The sequence below is a fragment of the Labrus bergylta genome, chromosome 18 (genome assembly GCF_963930695.1).
Source record: "Labrus bergylta chromosome 18, fLabBer1.1, whole genome shotgun sequence".
In the NCBI taxonomy this organism is placed as follows: domain Eukaryota; kingdom Metazoa; phylum Chordata; class Actinopteri; order Labriformes; family Labridae; genus Labrus; species Labrus bergylta.
Genome location: NC_089212.1, coordinates 8,069,841 through 8,084,840, shown reverse-complemented (window position 1 = coordinate 8,084,840; position 15,000 = coordinate 8,069,841). Strand labels below are relative to the sequence as shown.

General features: G+C 45.5%; 1 protein-coding gene across 1 annotated transcript in view; it reads right to left on the bottom strand.

Moving 5' to 3' along the window:
* akap6 (A kinase (PRKA) anchor protein 6) overlaps positions 1-15,000 on the bottom strand; it is a 158,122-nt gene that overhangs the window by 61,785 nt on the left and 81,337 nt on the right. The window contains exons 14-15 of the mRNA XM_020652723.2: positions 10,968-11,098; positions 4,198-4,318 (exon numbers count right to left, since the gene is read on the bottom strand). Of these exons, the coding sequence (XP_020508379.2) occupies positions 4,198-4,318; positions 10,968-11,098 (252 nt within the window). The remainder of the gene's footprint in view (positions 1-4,197; positions 4,319-10,967; positions 11,099-15,000) is intronic.

Sequence of the window (15,000 nt, the reverse complement as noted above, 5' to 3'; positions counted from 1 at the left end):
CGCATGCACACACCATCTGGACACACCAACAATCAGGGAAAACACAGATGAAACACACACTGAGGGGAGAGAGGATGAACAGAGTGGCAGACTTTAAACAACATGAATCACACTGAGAAGAAAGAACTGGAAACACAAATGAGACACACACACACACACACACACACACACACACACACACACACACACACACACACACACACACACACACACACACACACACACACACACACACACACACACACACACACACACACACACACACACACACACACACACACACACACACACACACTAGTATCTGTATCAAACCTCATCATCCTCCTTCCTCCTCTTTAAGGTTGATAAGTGCCTCCATCTAAGATCACAATAAACAGTAGAGCCTCGGCCTGCCAAGCCTGCAGAAACAACCGTCAGCCCAGATTTGCTTTTCCGGAGGACACACACACACAAACATCCACACACACACACAAACATCCACACACACACACACACACACACACACACACACACACACACACACACACACACACACACACACACACACACACACACACACACACACATAACCCCCCCCGTTCTTTCACGCCACACACAGACAAACACACACCTCGGAAAAAAAGAACAACTTTTTGTTGGTCTGGCCCTGGCGTTGCTATGGTGACGGGGTCGAGTCCCCCCAGCATTTTAGTGGAGCACAGCGAGGTTCTTTAACGGTCACATGGAGGAAGAAAAAGAAAATGCAGAAAAACACAACAAGAGGTTTAGAGCTTTTAGGCAGCACACACACACACACACACACACACACACATACACACATACACACGAAATCTCCCAGCATGCATCTGTTTGCTGGATAATACGAGTTAAATAAAGACAGATTCCTTGAAAAAAGTTGAACGATGGATAAATACAAAGTGACTTAAAATTAGCTCATTTATTTTGGGACTTTGAAAAAACAACATTGCGGGACATTCAAAATTACTAAAAGAGTTTCTTCACCGTGTTCTGCAGCATCTTTACCTCGAGAGGTCATGGTAGTTCATAAAAACAGAGCCCTGCTTCAACATACTTTAAGGTCTGATTGACTTAAAGGCACAGAAAGTTTGGGAAGTTTCAGTAGACTGCCTCAGCCTGCAGGTGTAAAACAGGCTCTGATGGCTGCAATGTTTATTCAAGAAAAGTTCTTGCTTTATGTCACTGACAGGCTCAGATTTTTATTTCAAAAGATCATTTTCTTTGAACCACAAACAGTGACGGTGGCTCTCTTTACAGCCGCCACACTCCATTGAGAAATAATGATTCCACACCTGCACCAAAGCTCCTGATATTTCCAGGAGAAGGAGCGTCATGTGTGAACACAAACAGCTGAATGTTTCTCTCTTCACCCGGAGTTTCTCCTCCAGCCTCCTCGTATTTATTCTGCAGAAAGTCAGAGTGAGCTGATGTGAGAACACAGCAGGATATAATCAGGAGAATTCACCTGGAGCGAGTGGGAGGGGGTGGTGACGTTTATTCCCTGTGATCGCTGCACGACCATAGACTGTCTGCACGCCACCTCTACCATCTCCGTGCTCTAATGAACCTGCTGCTGCATGTTTCCTGTTCTCCAGTATGTTCTTCTCCACTCTTTAGTTTAGATTGAGATTCTGTTCAACTACATGTAGCATTGATAGAAAGACAAATATTCTCATTATAGCGTCGTATAGAGGACTCTGTTGCTTCTTCTGACACTTCCACATCGCTCTTTTTTATGTCGCGCCTCGCCTCAGGAGACTTACTCCTTATACCAGAATAACCCTTAAAGTCAAGGGCATGAGAATCTTTCAGCCGGGAGTGAAACAAGGAAACAGACCCGGCGAGTAGAAAGTGATATATAAGATAAAAATAGCCCCGTTTGAGCGGCTTACAGTATACAGCCGCCCTGTCTGTGGAAGTCTCGGTGGAGAGGAGAAACAGTATAAGAAAGCGACCTTGGACCGGGCGAGGAGACGCTGTCGAGCTCCACATCAATATTTTAACAGGAAAGTTGACACATCAAAAAAGAGAGAGAGAGGGAGAGAGAGAGAGAAGAAGAAGAATGCCCAGCGATTCCAGAGTCATCTAAAATTCATGCATGCATCATCGCCACCATGAATATTCATACAGAGATGAATATTTAAGTGTGACTCCTATGGAGAAATTAGGTTCATCTTTACACTTATCAATAATTTGCAGGCCAGGTGAGTCTCATCGGCCGCTAAATAAATCATGTCTGCACACACACACACACACACACACACACACACACACACACACACACACAGAAAAAGAAAAAGTTTAGACTCAGAAGCAGAAAGAACAGAAAACAACACAAAGTTACGCATGTGTCTTGGTTCACAGCAATGCCTTCTGGGTAAGCGGAGAATGAGATGTCAGCCGCTCGAGTGTGTGCGAGCTGCGTGACGGTCGTTACCGTGTGTGCATATATATGTGTTTTAACGGGTGGCTGTGTGTGTTTCATGGTGTGTACACACACCGTACGCTCGTCACCAACAGCTTCTTTCCAAAGAAGACAAAAAGTGTGCATGAGGAAATAAACACACACACACGTGTTAAATGAGTTCATTTGCATAAACACACAGTATGAGCTCCAATCCGGCTCATCGCTTCATTTGTTATCATAAAAATATGAAATACTTCTGAAGTGTTCGAGCTCTGCTTCAACAAATATCTTGTTTTTTTCAGCTTGTCGTCGATTTTTCTGTCTGTGCCTGCGTGTAATTTTGTGTGTGTGTGTGTGTGTGTGTGTGTACATGTATGTGAAGGACAAGAGACGATGACTCAGATCACTCTATCTCATTTTGCTGCATGAAGTCATTACACACACACACACACACACACACACACACACACACACACACACACACACACACACACACACACACACACACACACACACACACACACACACACACACACACACACACACACACACACACACACACACACACACACACACACACACACACACACACACACACACACACCTCTATGATATGGTTATGAGGGAAGCTAGGCCTTGTAATCCCATTCTCCTTGGTGAGGATGAAGACGGGGTATGAGTGGTGTCTGTGAGTGTGAGTGTGTGTGTCTGTGTGTGTCTGTGTGTGTGTGTGTGTGTGTGTGTGTGTGTGTGTGTGTGGCAGAGGGAGGAGTGCAGGGAGGGATAGGGAGACAGACAAATTGAAGGATGAATGAAATGTGGAATGAAATGTACATATTTAGTCATTGCGTATGTGCCACCATGACGGAGGCACAGGTGGCTGATGGGAAATGTAGTTTAAACTTTAAATCTTAAAAGCAGTCCTGCTACAGTAAGATAGTTGAGATATTGGGAAAGGTGGGGGGCCCTACAACCCGCATCCATCACTATGATGTCTGCCATTGTCCAGACGCTTACTCATCTTCCTCTTTCTGTTTTCTCTCCTTTAGACGGATAATTCCTCTTCATTTTTCTGAGTCGCCATTCTTTGACAAACTCTGTTTTTTTACAGCAATAACGCATGCAACGATTAGCAAGGCATCGAGAACGAGTTCTTTTAAATGGGGCCCACTTAGGGAGGTTACCTACTGTCACTGCAAAAAGCCGCTGCTGTGGTTTGAAGTCAGTGAGCCCTCAGGGGCCCCCATACTGGTCTGGGGCTCCAAGCAGTTGCCTGCCTCGCCTGTTGATAAGCAGCACCTCTGACCCTGGTTTCCCCAAATCCATGGCGTACAGTATGACAGTATGAGAGGCCAAAGGGTGACCATGACAGGGTTGTTCTTATCCTCAGTTCAGAATTTGTTGAGTATTAATCAAACATTTGGTGGAAAATATTCTTAAAAAGTCATGTGGAGGCATTTCTGGCATGACATGTTATCCCTGCGTATCGGAGCACGCCTCGCAGAACTGAAGATACGACTCAAGACGAGAAAAGTCCAGTTTGGATTGTGAATAATCGGTTTGAGCTACTGTCCATCAGACATGTTTGATTCACAGAAGAAGAGTCAGCTGTAAAGTGTGAAGTCACTGGGGAACAAAAAAGCAACAGAAAGACTCTACTGTATCTAACAAGAGGAAGAGGTTCCCATGGTAACCTGGTTTTGATGTGTGTGTGTGTGTGTGTGGGGGGGGGTCCCTGAGTTGCAGACAGACATGCATCGATTGGGTCTTACCTTGAAGAGGTGATGCCTCTGCTCCTCTGACATCATCAGCTGGTGACTGTCCATTACCATGGCGTCCATGTCCATCAGCCAATCCCAGAGCTCCTGGTACTCGGCCTCAAACTCCTGCAGACTGGAGAGAGGAAAAGAGGAGATGATTGAGTTGATCTACACGTTCTCTTTGTGTTATTTTTGATTGTAATATCGTTTTGTCCTGCAGGAATTGGGGATGTGTGCGTCTTGTATGTTGATCAAACACAAAGAGAGCGAGAGACGTCGATATAAAAACCTGGCGCATACAGAGAGAGACAGCAGGCAGAACATGATGACGATGAAGCTGCTGTTTGAACTGAAAAGTAAAGGAAGTTTTTAACATCCCGTACTTTGCTCCTCTTGTGAGGACATTTCCATTTCTCCCTCTACTTCTCCCTCCCTCACTCTCTCTCTTCACCTCCTCTTACTTTCCCACATTTTTGTCCCCTTACCATCCTCCCTCCTCCATCCACCCCTTTCTTCCTTTCTCCTCCCTGTCTCTCTCCCTCTTCCTCTTCCCCTGTCCTGTCCCCTCACCTCCTCCTCCTCCTCCTCCTCCTCCTAGACACCGGATCACATCAAATATGTATGCTGCTGGAACAGGGGCCGATTCTTCAAACACACACATTACTGTCAGCCGTTTTGTTAAGGTGTGTGCGCGCGTGTGTGTGTGTGTGTGTGTGTGTGTGTGTGTGTGTGTGTGTGTGTGTGTGTGTGTGTGTGTGTGTGTGTGTGTGTGTGCATGTGTTTATTATTTATATATTCCCTGGTTTTAGGTCTCGACGGGGATCGCCAACATGTTTCTCAACATTAGCGGTGAAATTGTTTGGAATTCTCCGGTCGCCGCAGCCGACAGTTTGACAGCTCTGTCAGGCCCACGGCGTTTCCACGACAACACACACACACACACACATATACACACAAACACACACGCGCAAGTGAAGGCAAGTGCTGCCCATGAAGACACACTCTTGAAAACACACACATAAAAAAAACAACGACTCCAATTCATGAAACAAGCAAAACACACGCCCACTGAGAATCACAAACACAGTTACCCAGAATGCAACACACAGTACACACTGAAAAGTAAACACAGACACACATACAAACACACAGGCATACACGTACCAACTGACTTGCAATAAAAATAGAAAGCGTAAATTATGAATGAAAATTAGAGGAACTAAAAAAGACGATGATCGAATCTCTCCATGTTGGATTAAGATTCATCCTGAACCTGCAAAATTCACTCGACGGGGGATTTTTGTTGACATCCTCAGTTTGTACGGATTGTTCCAGCTCTCTAAACTTCAAATCTGTCTTTGTGTCGACGAGCTTAAACGTTTCTTTAAAACTTACTCTCATTATTAAAGCTGTCAAAAGCATTGCACCTCTAAGTTTCGGGACCAAAGAACAATTTCTGGTGGTGCATATAGAAGAATACATATAAGACATGGCTGTTGTGGCTCAGTGGTAGAGTCGGTTCTCTCTCAACAGAGAGGTCAGGGGTTCGATCCCCAGCAACTGCCAGAGGTGCTAGCAAGCAAGCAACAGGCAAGGCATGCAGCTGCTTAGGGCTCCAGGCCTTGCAAATGTGTCCTTTCTGTTCTAACTAAATCATTCCTTAATGTCGTCTTACTTTCCACACGGACATTTTTCTCGTCTTGTACACCCCTCTACTAACTTTATGTTTTCAGAATCCCTCCCTCGCTGCTCACTCGTCCTTTCCATCCCTCCCTCTTCATCTCCTCAGCTGCGTCGGAATCGAGCTCCAACTTTCCCCCTGCTCTTCCTTCCTCCGCTCCATCTTTCCCTCCTCTTTCTCCCCCACATCACCTCGCCCTCCTCTCACTGTACTAAAAACTCGACAGAGAAGAAGAAGAAAGCACAGGAAGCGAGCGCTGCTTCCTTTCCCCCCGAGGCGGCGTTCCTCATTATGCGTGGAGCAGAGCGGCCCTTTACCGCCTCAGACAGATGAAGAAGATACAACACTCGCACAGATTGTTTTCTCTTGTCGTTTGTCGTTTTCCTCTCTCTCCCTCGTCTCCGTCTTGTTCTCACACTAATGTTAACTAAACACTTTGTAAAACAGGATCTCTCTCTCTCGAGGTGGGGGGGGGGGGGGGGGGGGGGGGACGAGGGGGACGAGAAAACAGACAAATCATAGAGGAAGGAGCGACGTGGCGGCACTGCAGGGCTGCGTTCAACACCGGGACAGTTAGACGGCGTTTGAAGTGTCAGGATCGCTTCCCGTCACGCGGCGCTGACGGAGCACGTGGGAGTGTTTCGGAGAGCCGTTCTGACATTTAGTCACTCGAGGAAATTGGTATTAAAAGAATCCATTATTTATTCCTACCTCGTCATACCTTCAGACGACACCGGAGCGAATAAAACACACCGGGTGTCAATGCGGTTTGTGCAAATCTCCTCTTCTTATTCAGATATTTTAGAAGTTGTGATCTGTTCTGGTCTTGTTTCGTTTTGTTTTTAAGGTGTGACACAAACATCAGCAGCTTTAATCACACCTGCAGCTGGATGTGGTCTCTGAGCATGCCCAGTACTTTTTCAACAGACGTAACCCACCTCATCAGGCTCCTTCCCAACCTGAAAGTCAGGGTTGGTGATTTTCTCCAGATGCACTTTTTAAGATTCTGGTTTAAATTGTCTTTATGTCCTGACAGAAATTAATAACTCAGGTTCTCTGAAAAAGGAACAAAGAAAATCTGTCATCTGTATCAGTTGTAAGTCTGTAAAAACTTCAACCAATGTCTGCCATGAGGTACCAATCTGATGAACCAATCACACGCCTCCCTGTCTCACTTCTCTCTCTATACCCCTTGCGTGCTCTAGCCCTCACTCAAAGCGTGAGCTGAGGTCCGCTTCTGGACCAATGGCGCTTGTGCATATTAGTGAGGGGCGTGGCTTTAGAGGGAGCATTGAGGGGAGGGGGGTGTAGACGGGGCACTGAGGGAATGCTACTTTCAAAATCATGCTAGTACAGCACAAATTTGCAGGTCAAAAACCAAACCAATAGAACTTCACTTCCTCTGCATTTGGACGCCACAAAGTCAAGAGAGTCATCCAGGCGTAACCTTTACTTTTTTTCTATAATAACACACACACACACACACACACACACACACACACACACACACACACACACACACACACACACACACACACCGTGTCTTTTCATCCAGGCTGAATGGATGGATTCACCATCATCCTCCACTTTCTTCCTCTCCTTGCTTTTCTCTCTCGTCCTCGCTGCTGCTGTGACGGCGATAGCAGCTGTTTTAATTCATCATCCACAGTACAGGAAGAAGGAGGAGAGGTAGGAGGAGAGGAGAGGAGAAGAGAGAAGGAGAGGAAGAAGGAGGAAAGGAAAGAGAAGAAAATGGATGAAGGAAAAAGACGAGGTTAAGAGACAGAGGGAGAGGATGAGAGGAGAGAAAGAAAAAAGGGAAAGGGAGGAAGAGAAGGAGGGAGAGGAAAAAAGGGTACGGCGAGAGTAGGATGGGAGGAGACAGAAAAATTACAAAGTAAGAGATTGAGGGGGAGTGAAAAACAAGATGAAAGAAAGTAAGAGGCATAGGAAGAAAAAAGAAGAGGGGAGAAAAGGAGGGGAGAGGAAGGCAGAAGGAAAGGAAAGGAGGGAAGAGGGAAGGAGATTGACGAAAGGAAAAGAGGATATAGGAAAGGTGAGAGAAGAAAAAGACGAGGGGAGAGAATGAGCGAAGAGGAAGAAAAAGAAAAAAGAAAGGGGGAGATCTGTGAAAGAGGAGAGTGAATGAGGGGAGAGGAAAGGAGAGAGGATGAGAGGGAAGAAGAAGCAAACTCTGAGATATGTGAATCAGAGACAGAACGATAGAAGAGAGAGGAAGACAGAGAGAGGAGGAAGTAGGAAAAAGGAAAAGTTGAAAGGAGGAAGGAGAGATAAAGCAAAGCAGGAAGGGGGAAAGAAAGAGAACAGGGGGGATGAGATGATGGAGTGAAAGGTTGAATGAGTCGTATTGGCAGGCGTCACCTTTCAGTCAGACACTCGGTCGGATTTATGAGGTGATTCTCCCACACTCGTCTTTTTTTTCTAATTCATCCGACAGAGACGTGAAAGCTATACGTCTGAACAGCAGCACAGCGCCCCCTGCTGACGATCACGCACGGATCTATTCACTCGTTCGTTCACTTGACATCCTGAAGAAGTTAACAATATCTCCAGTGTCACAGAGCACCAGCTGAGAAAATCATCACTTCATCCATTCATGCAGTTCATCTCATGCAATAATAAATCATGTAAACACCAAATATCTAAAAGACCACAACCAGTAAAAAGAAACATGAGGAGCGCAGACTTTATTACCTCTCGCTGTTTTATTTGTCTCAGCGTTTATTTAGAATAGAGATATTTCGAGTGAGATCGGTAAATAATTCAGTCTGACCTTCATTTTCTTCACAACTGAACCAAAACCACAAATCTCAACTGAGCCCGAATCACAGCAGCTAAAGGAAAAACATGCAACATCCAATTAACACAAAACTCATCCCACACACCGCTGCACTGAACACACACACTGAGCACACACACAGAACACACACAGAGCGCACACACACACACACATATACACACACACACAACCCACACAGAGTGCACACACACACACATATACACACACACACACAACCCACACAGAGTGCACACACATACACACACACACACAGAGTGCACACACACACACAAATATACACACACTGAACACACACAGAGCGCACACACACACACACACACACACACACAGTGAACACACACACACACACACACACACACACACACACACACACACACACACACTGAGCACTCAGCACACCACACACACACATGCACTGTGAAAGCACAAACACACACACACAAACACACACACACGTAAATCTGAATGCAGCAGTTGATATATGAATAACCAATTAGTGTCCAACATATCCAATGTAAATTACTGAAAAATTACACTGCAGCCTCAGAGGAGGAAAAACACAATCCAAATAAATGAGTGTTTCATTTACGTGTGTGTGTGTGTGTGTGTGTGTGTGTGTGTGTGTGTGTGTGTGTGTGTGTTTAATTTTCCACTATGCATCTGAACCTCTTATATTTATTGTATTTAAACCACACAGAGGACACAACATCCTTCATGTAACGACACTCGACGACAGTAACAGAGTCTGCAGAACAAAACACACCACCGACTCCATTTTTCATCTGCATACACTCAACTCTGAGTATGTTTTTATTGTGTGTCTGTGTGAGTGTGTGTGTGTAAGTGTGCCCTGCGTGTGAGTGATAACCACAGAGGGAGGCTCCTCAAAGCCCGGGATGAAGCGCCGACAGGCAGCGTGACCAAAGACGCTGCTCGCCCAGCCGAGCCTGGACACACCAGATTACTGCTGTTAACGCTCAAACTGTGTGTGTGTGTGTGGTTATGCTCTGCTGTGTGTGAGTGCATGTGTGTGTGTGTATGTGTGTGTGTGTGTGTGTGTGTGTGTGTGTGTGTGTGTGTGTGTGTGTGTGTGTGGGGTTACTATCTGCTGTGTGTGTCACATGTCGATGTGTTGTTGGTCTCGTTGTCTTCTGTCGGTGCGTCTCAGCTTTCATCTGGTGGTTTTAGTCTGTTCTATGAAACTGATTAAACTCTGTTATTTTTACACATTTTCAGGTCGTTAATAACTCATAAGTATATATTTATTTAAATGCTCCAGTAGATTGTTTTATCCTGCAGCAGTGAAACAGGCTGTAAAGGCTGCATAGTACTCCATCGAGGAAAATACATCCCTAGGTCGCCAAATTTCATTGACAAAAAAATATAGCTGAACAAAGGAGGAGATGATCTGACGCTGACTCAATCAGCTCGTTTGTTTCTGTTATCGTCTGTTGCACAAATATTTGATCAGATCCAGAGTAACAAACTATAAAAACAAAGTAACTTACAGAGGCAGCAGAGCAGAAGGATCTCCTCTGTTATCATGAGGTTAAATGACTGTTTTTGTTAATGGAGCCTGGGGGCTTTAAAGGAGAGCATTCTTACAGTATCTCTGTTTCTGGTGCAACTTGCAGGATTTGCCATGCAGGGATTTGTTTCTCATTCTCTAAATTGTATTCTAGTAGATGGTGCAAGCGCCCCATGTGTGGAGGCTGTGGTCCTCCGGCAGGCGGTCGGGTCTGGATCTGACCTGTGGCTCCTTTCCCGCATGTCGTTGAACTCTCGCTCTCTCTCTCCCTGATTTCCGACTCTATCCACTGTCCTATCTCTAAAATAAAGGCATAAAGCTCAAAATACACCTTTAAAAAAAAAAAAAGGAAAAGAAAAAAACGATCCTGTTTTTAGTTGATCGTTTTCGTGTTAACATGGCATGGAGTGGAAATATTTTTGAAAAGGCGTGGTTTCATTCAAGGTTGCAGACATCACCGCCTGTTTCATGACCCTAGGAGCATTTCCCAACCTTTGACAGTTTTTCAAACACAATCATGTTCAGATGAATACTTGTCAGATGATGGATAGATTTTCTGAGCACCAAATTTAAAAGATGAAGATTGCTGTTATCAGTTTTACCTGCAAAACCTTTCCATCGTATGCAACCAGCCAGACAAACACGAATGGATGCTTTTCCTGAAATGCAGTTTCCACTTCCTCTTCATATCTTATAGCACCCTCATAGATCTGAAAGTTTGCACATCCTGTTTTCTGCTGTTGTGTGTTTACCTGTTGTTCCTGGCCAGCTGGCTGTAGTTCCTCCTGCTGGCCGGTGAGGGGTACTGCAAGTTGCTCAGTTTGATGGCCATCTGCTCCAGGGCAGCGCGCTGGGTTTCACACTGACTGGACATCAGCTCAGCCTGGAAGACAAAGACCAGGGCACACAGGAGGTCAGTCACATGACACACTGCTCATAAGAATAATCTCGAAAGAAAGGACAGGACAGATCCTTACGACCAGACTGAACTGACATGTCATTACTTCATTTATCAAAGCCACGCTGATGTCGCTGAATAGCTCTGAGTTCAATCACCACATCAAAGACTTAAAGTGCGAGTACACGTTGCTCGAGCTTCTCAACCAACTGATTCAAAATGTTTCCTTCTTTGGGGGAAGACAATGCTAACAATAGCAGTTTGCAGCTGTCGATAAAATGTAGAAATATATGCAATTTTCAGGCACTTTATGCCCTCTTGGAGTGAATGGAGGTGTTGTGTGTGTGTGTGTGTGTGTGTGTGTGTGTGTGTGTGTGTGTGTGTGTGTGTGTGTGTGTGTGTGTGTGTGTGTGTGTGTGTATGAGAGAGAATGGGATCATGTCCCTGTGAGTGTGATTAGCTGTTTATTGCAGATGAATGAGATTCGGCTGTTCTATACTTTGACGGACGTGCCCTTTAAAGCCCCGTGAGCGGACAACGAGCCACTAGAAACGCACTCCACGCTTATCCTGCGCTCTCATCTCTCCTGATACACACACACAAACCTACACACACTCACTTATAGATCTGTATGAACATGTATATGCATGTCATTTTACAGACACAAACACACTTCAACAGATCTCGCTCACACAAATTACCTATGAGGCCTCACATACACACATTTAGCTTGAATTGCTTTTCTCTGGCACAAATTACCCCTCATACACACACACACACACACACACACACACACACACACACATACACACCAGGCGGGCTCAAATGTTTCCAAAGAACTACAGACACAAAAATCGACTGTGAATTGCTCCGCACACACTAAATAAACTCACACATCAACACGAATTGCTGCTGTTTCTCACAAATTATCCTTCACACACACACACACACACACACACACACACACACACACACACACACACACACACACACACACACACACACACACACACACACACACACACACACACACACACACACACACACACACACACACACACACACGCTGCAGCTAGTCGCACTCAGTATCCAGACACAATCATATAGAGGCACTCAGCGCGCCGCTCAGATGTAATTGCATACAAACTATATGGAGATGAGGCTTCAATTGAACCAATGAAGGCAGAGTGAGTGTGTACAAACAGCGACACAACACACACACACACAAAAACACACATGTGACCGCCTGCTTTTCCCTCGCTCCGTAACAATCTGAATAAAGTGTCGTTGCGTCGCGTTCGCCGTCCGATCTACTTAGCGGACTCGGCGGAAGGATCTGGAAAGGTCATCCAATCTGCGGAAGGCAGAGCGGCTCAATCAGAGAGCTAATAAACAAACAGGCGATACACAATCAACGGCGCCGTCTGCACGAGTGTGTGTTCAGGTGTGTGTGTGTGTGCCACGCTAATACAGAAAAGAAAGTAACTGGAAGCTCTCAGAGAAAATTTTTCTCACTTTGCCTAAATGTCCCTCCACTTTCCTTCATTAGTCTCTCCGCTTCGCTCGCGGCTGCGCTCGCGGCCTGTTTGCTGCCTGGTTGGTCGGTCAGTGAGTCAGAAAATCAGTCAAGTTGTTCATTAGCTGGTTAGATTGTTCTTTTCTTCGCTAATTTGTTCCTCCGTGCAGCTTATTACTCTGAATGCAGGCTCAGAGTTACATTTGAATATCCACTGATTTAAGAATCATTCATCAAGCAACCTCCTCCGATGTAAAACAAGGTGGGCGAGACCTTTAAGAGCACCTGTCCAGTGATCATGTGATTAATTACATGAAGCTCAAAGAGGGACAGCCAATCAGAGAGGTGGATTTAACCCTTGCCCTTTAGGTTAAGACTTAATCATTAGGAGAATAGTCAGTTCTCAGTCTTTTGCCTGCTCCACTTTTCAGAAAATATGTGCTCAAACAGGCCGTTTGGAGATTTTCCCTTCATGACATCACAAAGGGCAGTAACCCCTCCCCCAGGTGGGTGACACTCCCACAGCTAGGTGTTTGTTCTGCCCTCTGAGTCTGCCTTCTCACCGTAAACAATAGGACATGGAGCGAGAAAGCCCAACACACCCAAGTCCTTCCAGAGAGGGGGCGTGGCCAGACACAGCTCATTTACATTTAAAGGTACAGACACAGAAACAGCCTGTTCTGAGCAGGGTTGAAATAGAGGGGTTTATAGGCTTGATAGAATACACTTCCTCATTGGCGTCATTTTTCAACCCTGGAGGTTGCCGCTTGGTTATTACCGACACGTCGCTGGCCTAGTGTTGTAGTACTCGAAATCGGTCTTGCTCTCAAGACCGGTCTCGGGATAACTTTTTGAAGGTCTCGGTCTCGTCCCAGAATTGAAAGCATTTTTACTCGGTCTCGTCTCGGTTTTAATTCAGTCACTCATTTCACAACTCTGCAGCAAGCCAGCAAACGCAGTGTTATGGTTGTAATTGTCATTTTCATACCCAACAGCTGACTGAAACCATAATGACACACACACTCCCACTTTCCTTTTCTCTCTCTGTCTCTCTCTCTCACACACACACACACATGAAGAAACACATTGAAGCAATTTCTCTTGGACGCCTTCAGGACACAGGACTGGAACACAGTGTCTGTTAAAACACACACACACACACAAAAAGACACTCTCTCACATACACACACATACACACACACACACACACACACACACACACACACACACACACACACACACACACACAGTGACACACACACACACACACACACACACACACACACACACACACACACACACAGGATGATGAGTTGGGTCGCTTCCCAGTCTGAAGGATCTTCAAGGATTTCTGTCAGAAATTATTTCTCTTCAAAGCAGACTCGTGGCTCCATCTGTTTGTGTGTGTGTGTGTGTGTGTGTGTGTGTGTGTGTGTGTGTGTGTGTGTATTACTCGTTGTTGTGTCTTCTGAACTGTAAACTGGATCAAAACAACAGTAAAAGTGTTGATATTTCTCTGAGCTACAGCTACAACTTGAACACGCTTAAGGGGCCAGATAAGCGCTGTCCGTGGTGCTGATCCTGAACACGTTCTTTGTCAAAGGTTGCTCCTGGGATAAACAAAATACCACCTTAAACCCACCTGTTGAGGACGTTATTGACCAGACCAGAATGTAAACTATCACTGAAAAACCTGATGTCCTCATCACCCAAGATATTTTCCACCAAACTTGAGTTTTTTCACAGCCCCCATGAAATGAAAAATAAGTTCAGATCCTTTATGGCTTAGCGCTGAAACACGTCCGTCATTGACAGGGCTAGTTATGCTGCTATAGGCTTCGACTACCAGGGTAAGTGGCACCTTGAGCTCCTATCTCTCTCCTCCTCTCTCTCTCTCTCTCTCTCTCTCTCTCTCTCTCTCTCTCTTCCCTCCTCTCTCTCTCTTCCCTCCTCTCTCTCTCTCTGTGCATTCACATCATATTTCTGCAAGTCACTATCTGTAAATCTGAGTTCCTAACCAGGGAGCTCCTGAGCTCTCATGTCTCGTAGGTTCCTCGGGATTGTTGGTGGGGACGGCATGATGCTATTGACAGATTGGACATCCTTCTTCACGGCAAACAGATCCCTCTCTGTATGCTGATAACACCAGGATGAAAATCAGAGCAGGACAAAGTGAAGATCTGAGCAGCATTAAAGACAGTCCTGTGCTAATGGACACAAAAATCAATGGGAATCTGCAGGGTTTGATGAATTCGTAGAACCTCCCCTGACACACACACACACACATACACACACACACGTTGGTGTGTAGATGTGTGTGTGGGTGTGTGTGTGCAGACTAAAGTCATTTTGGGGCTTTTTGTTTACATGT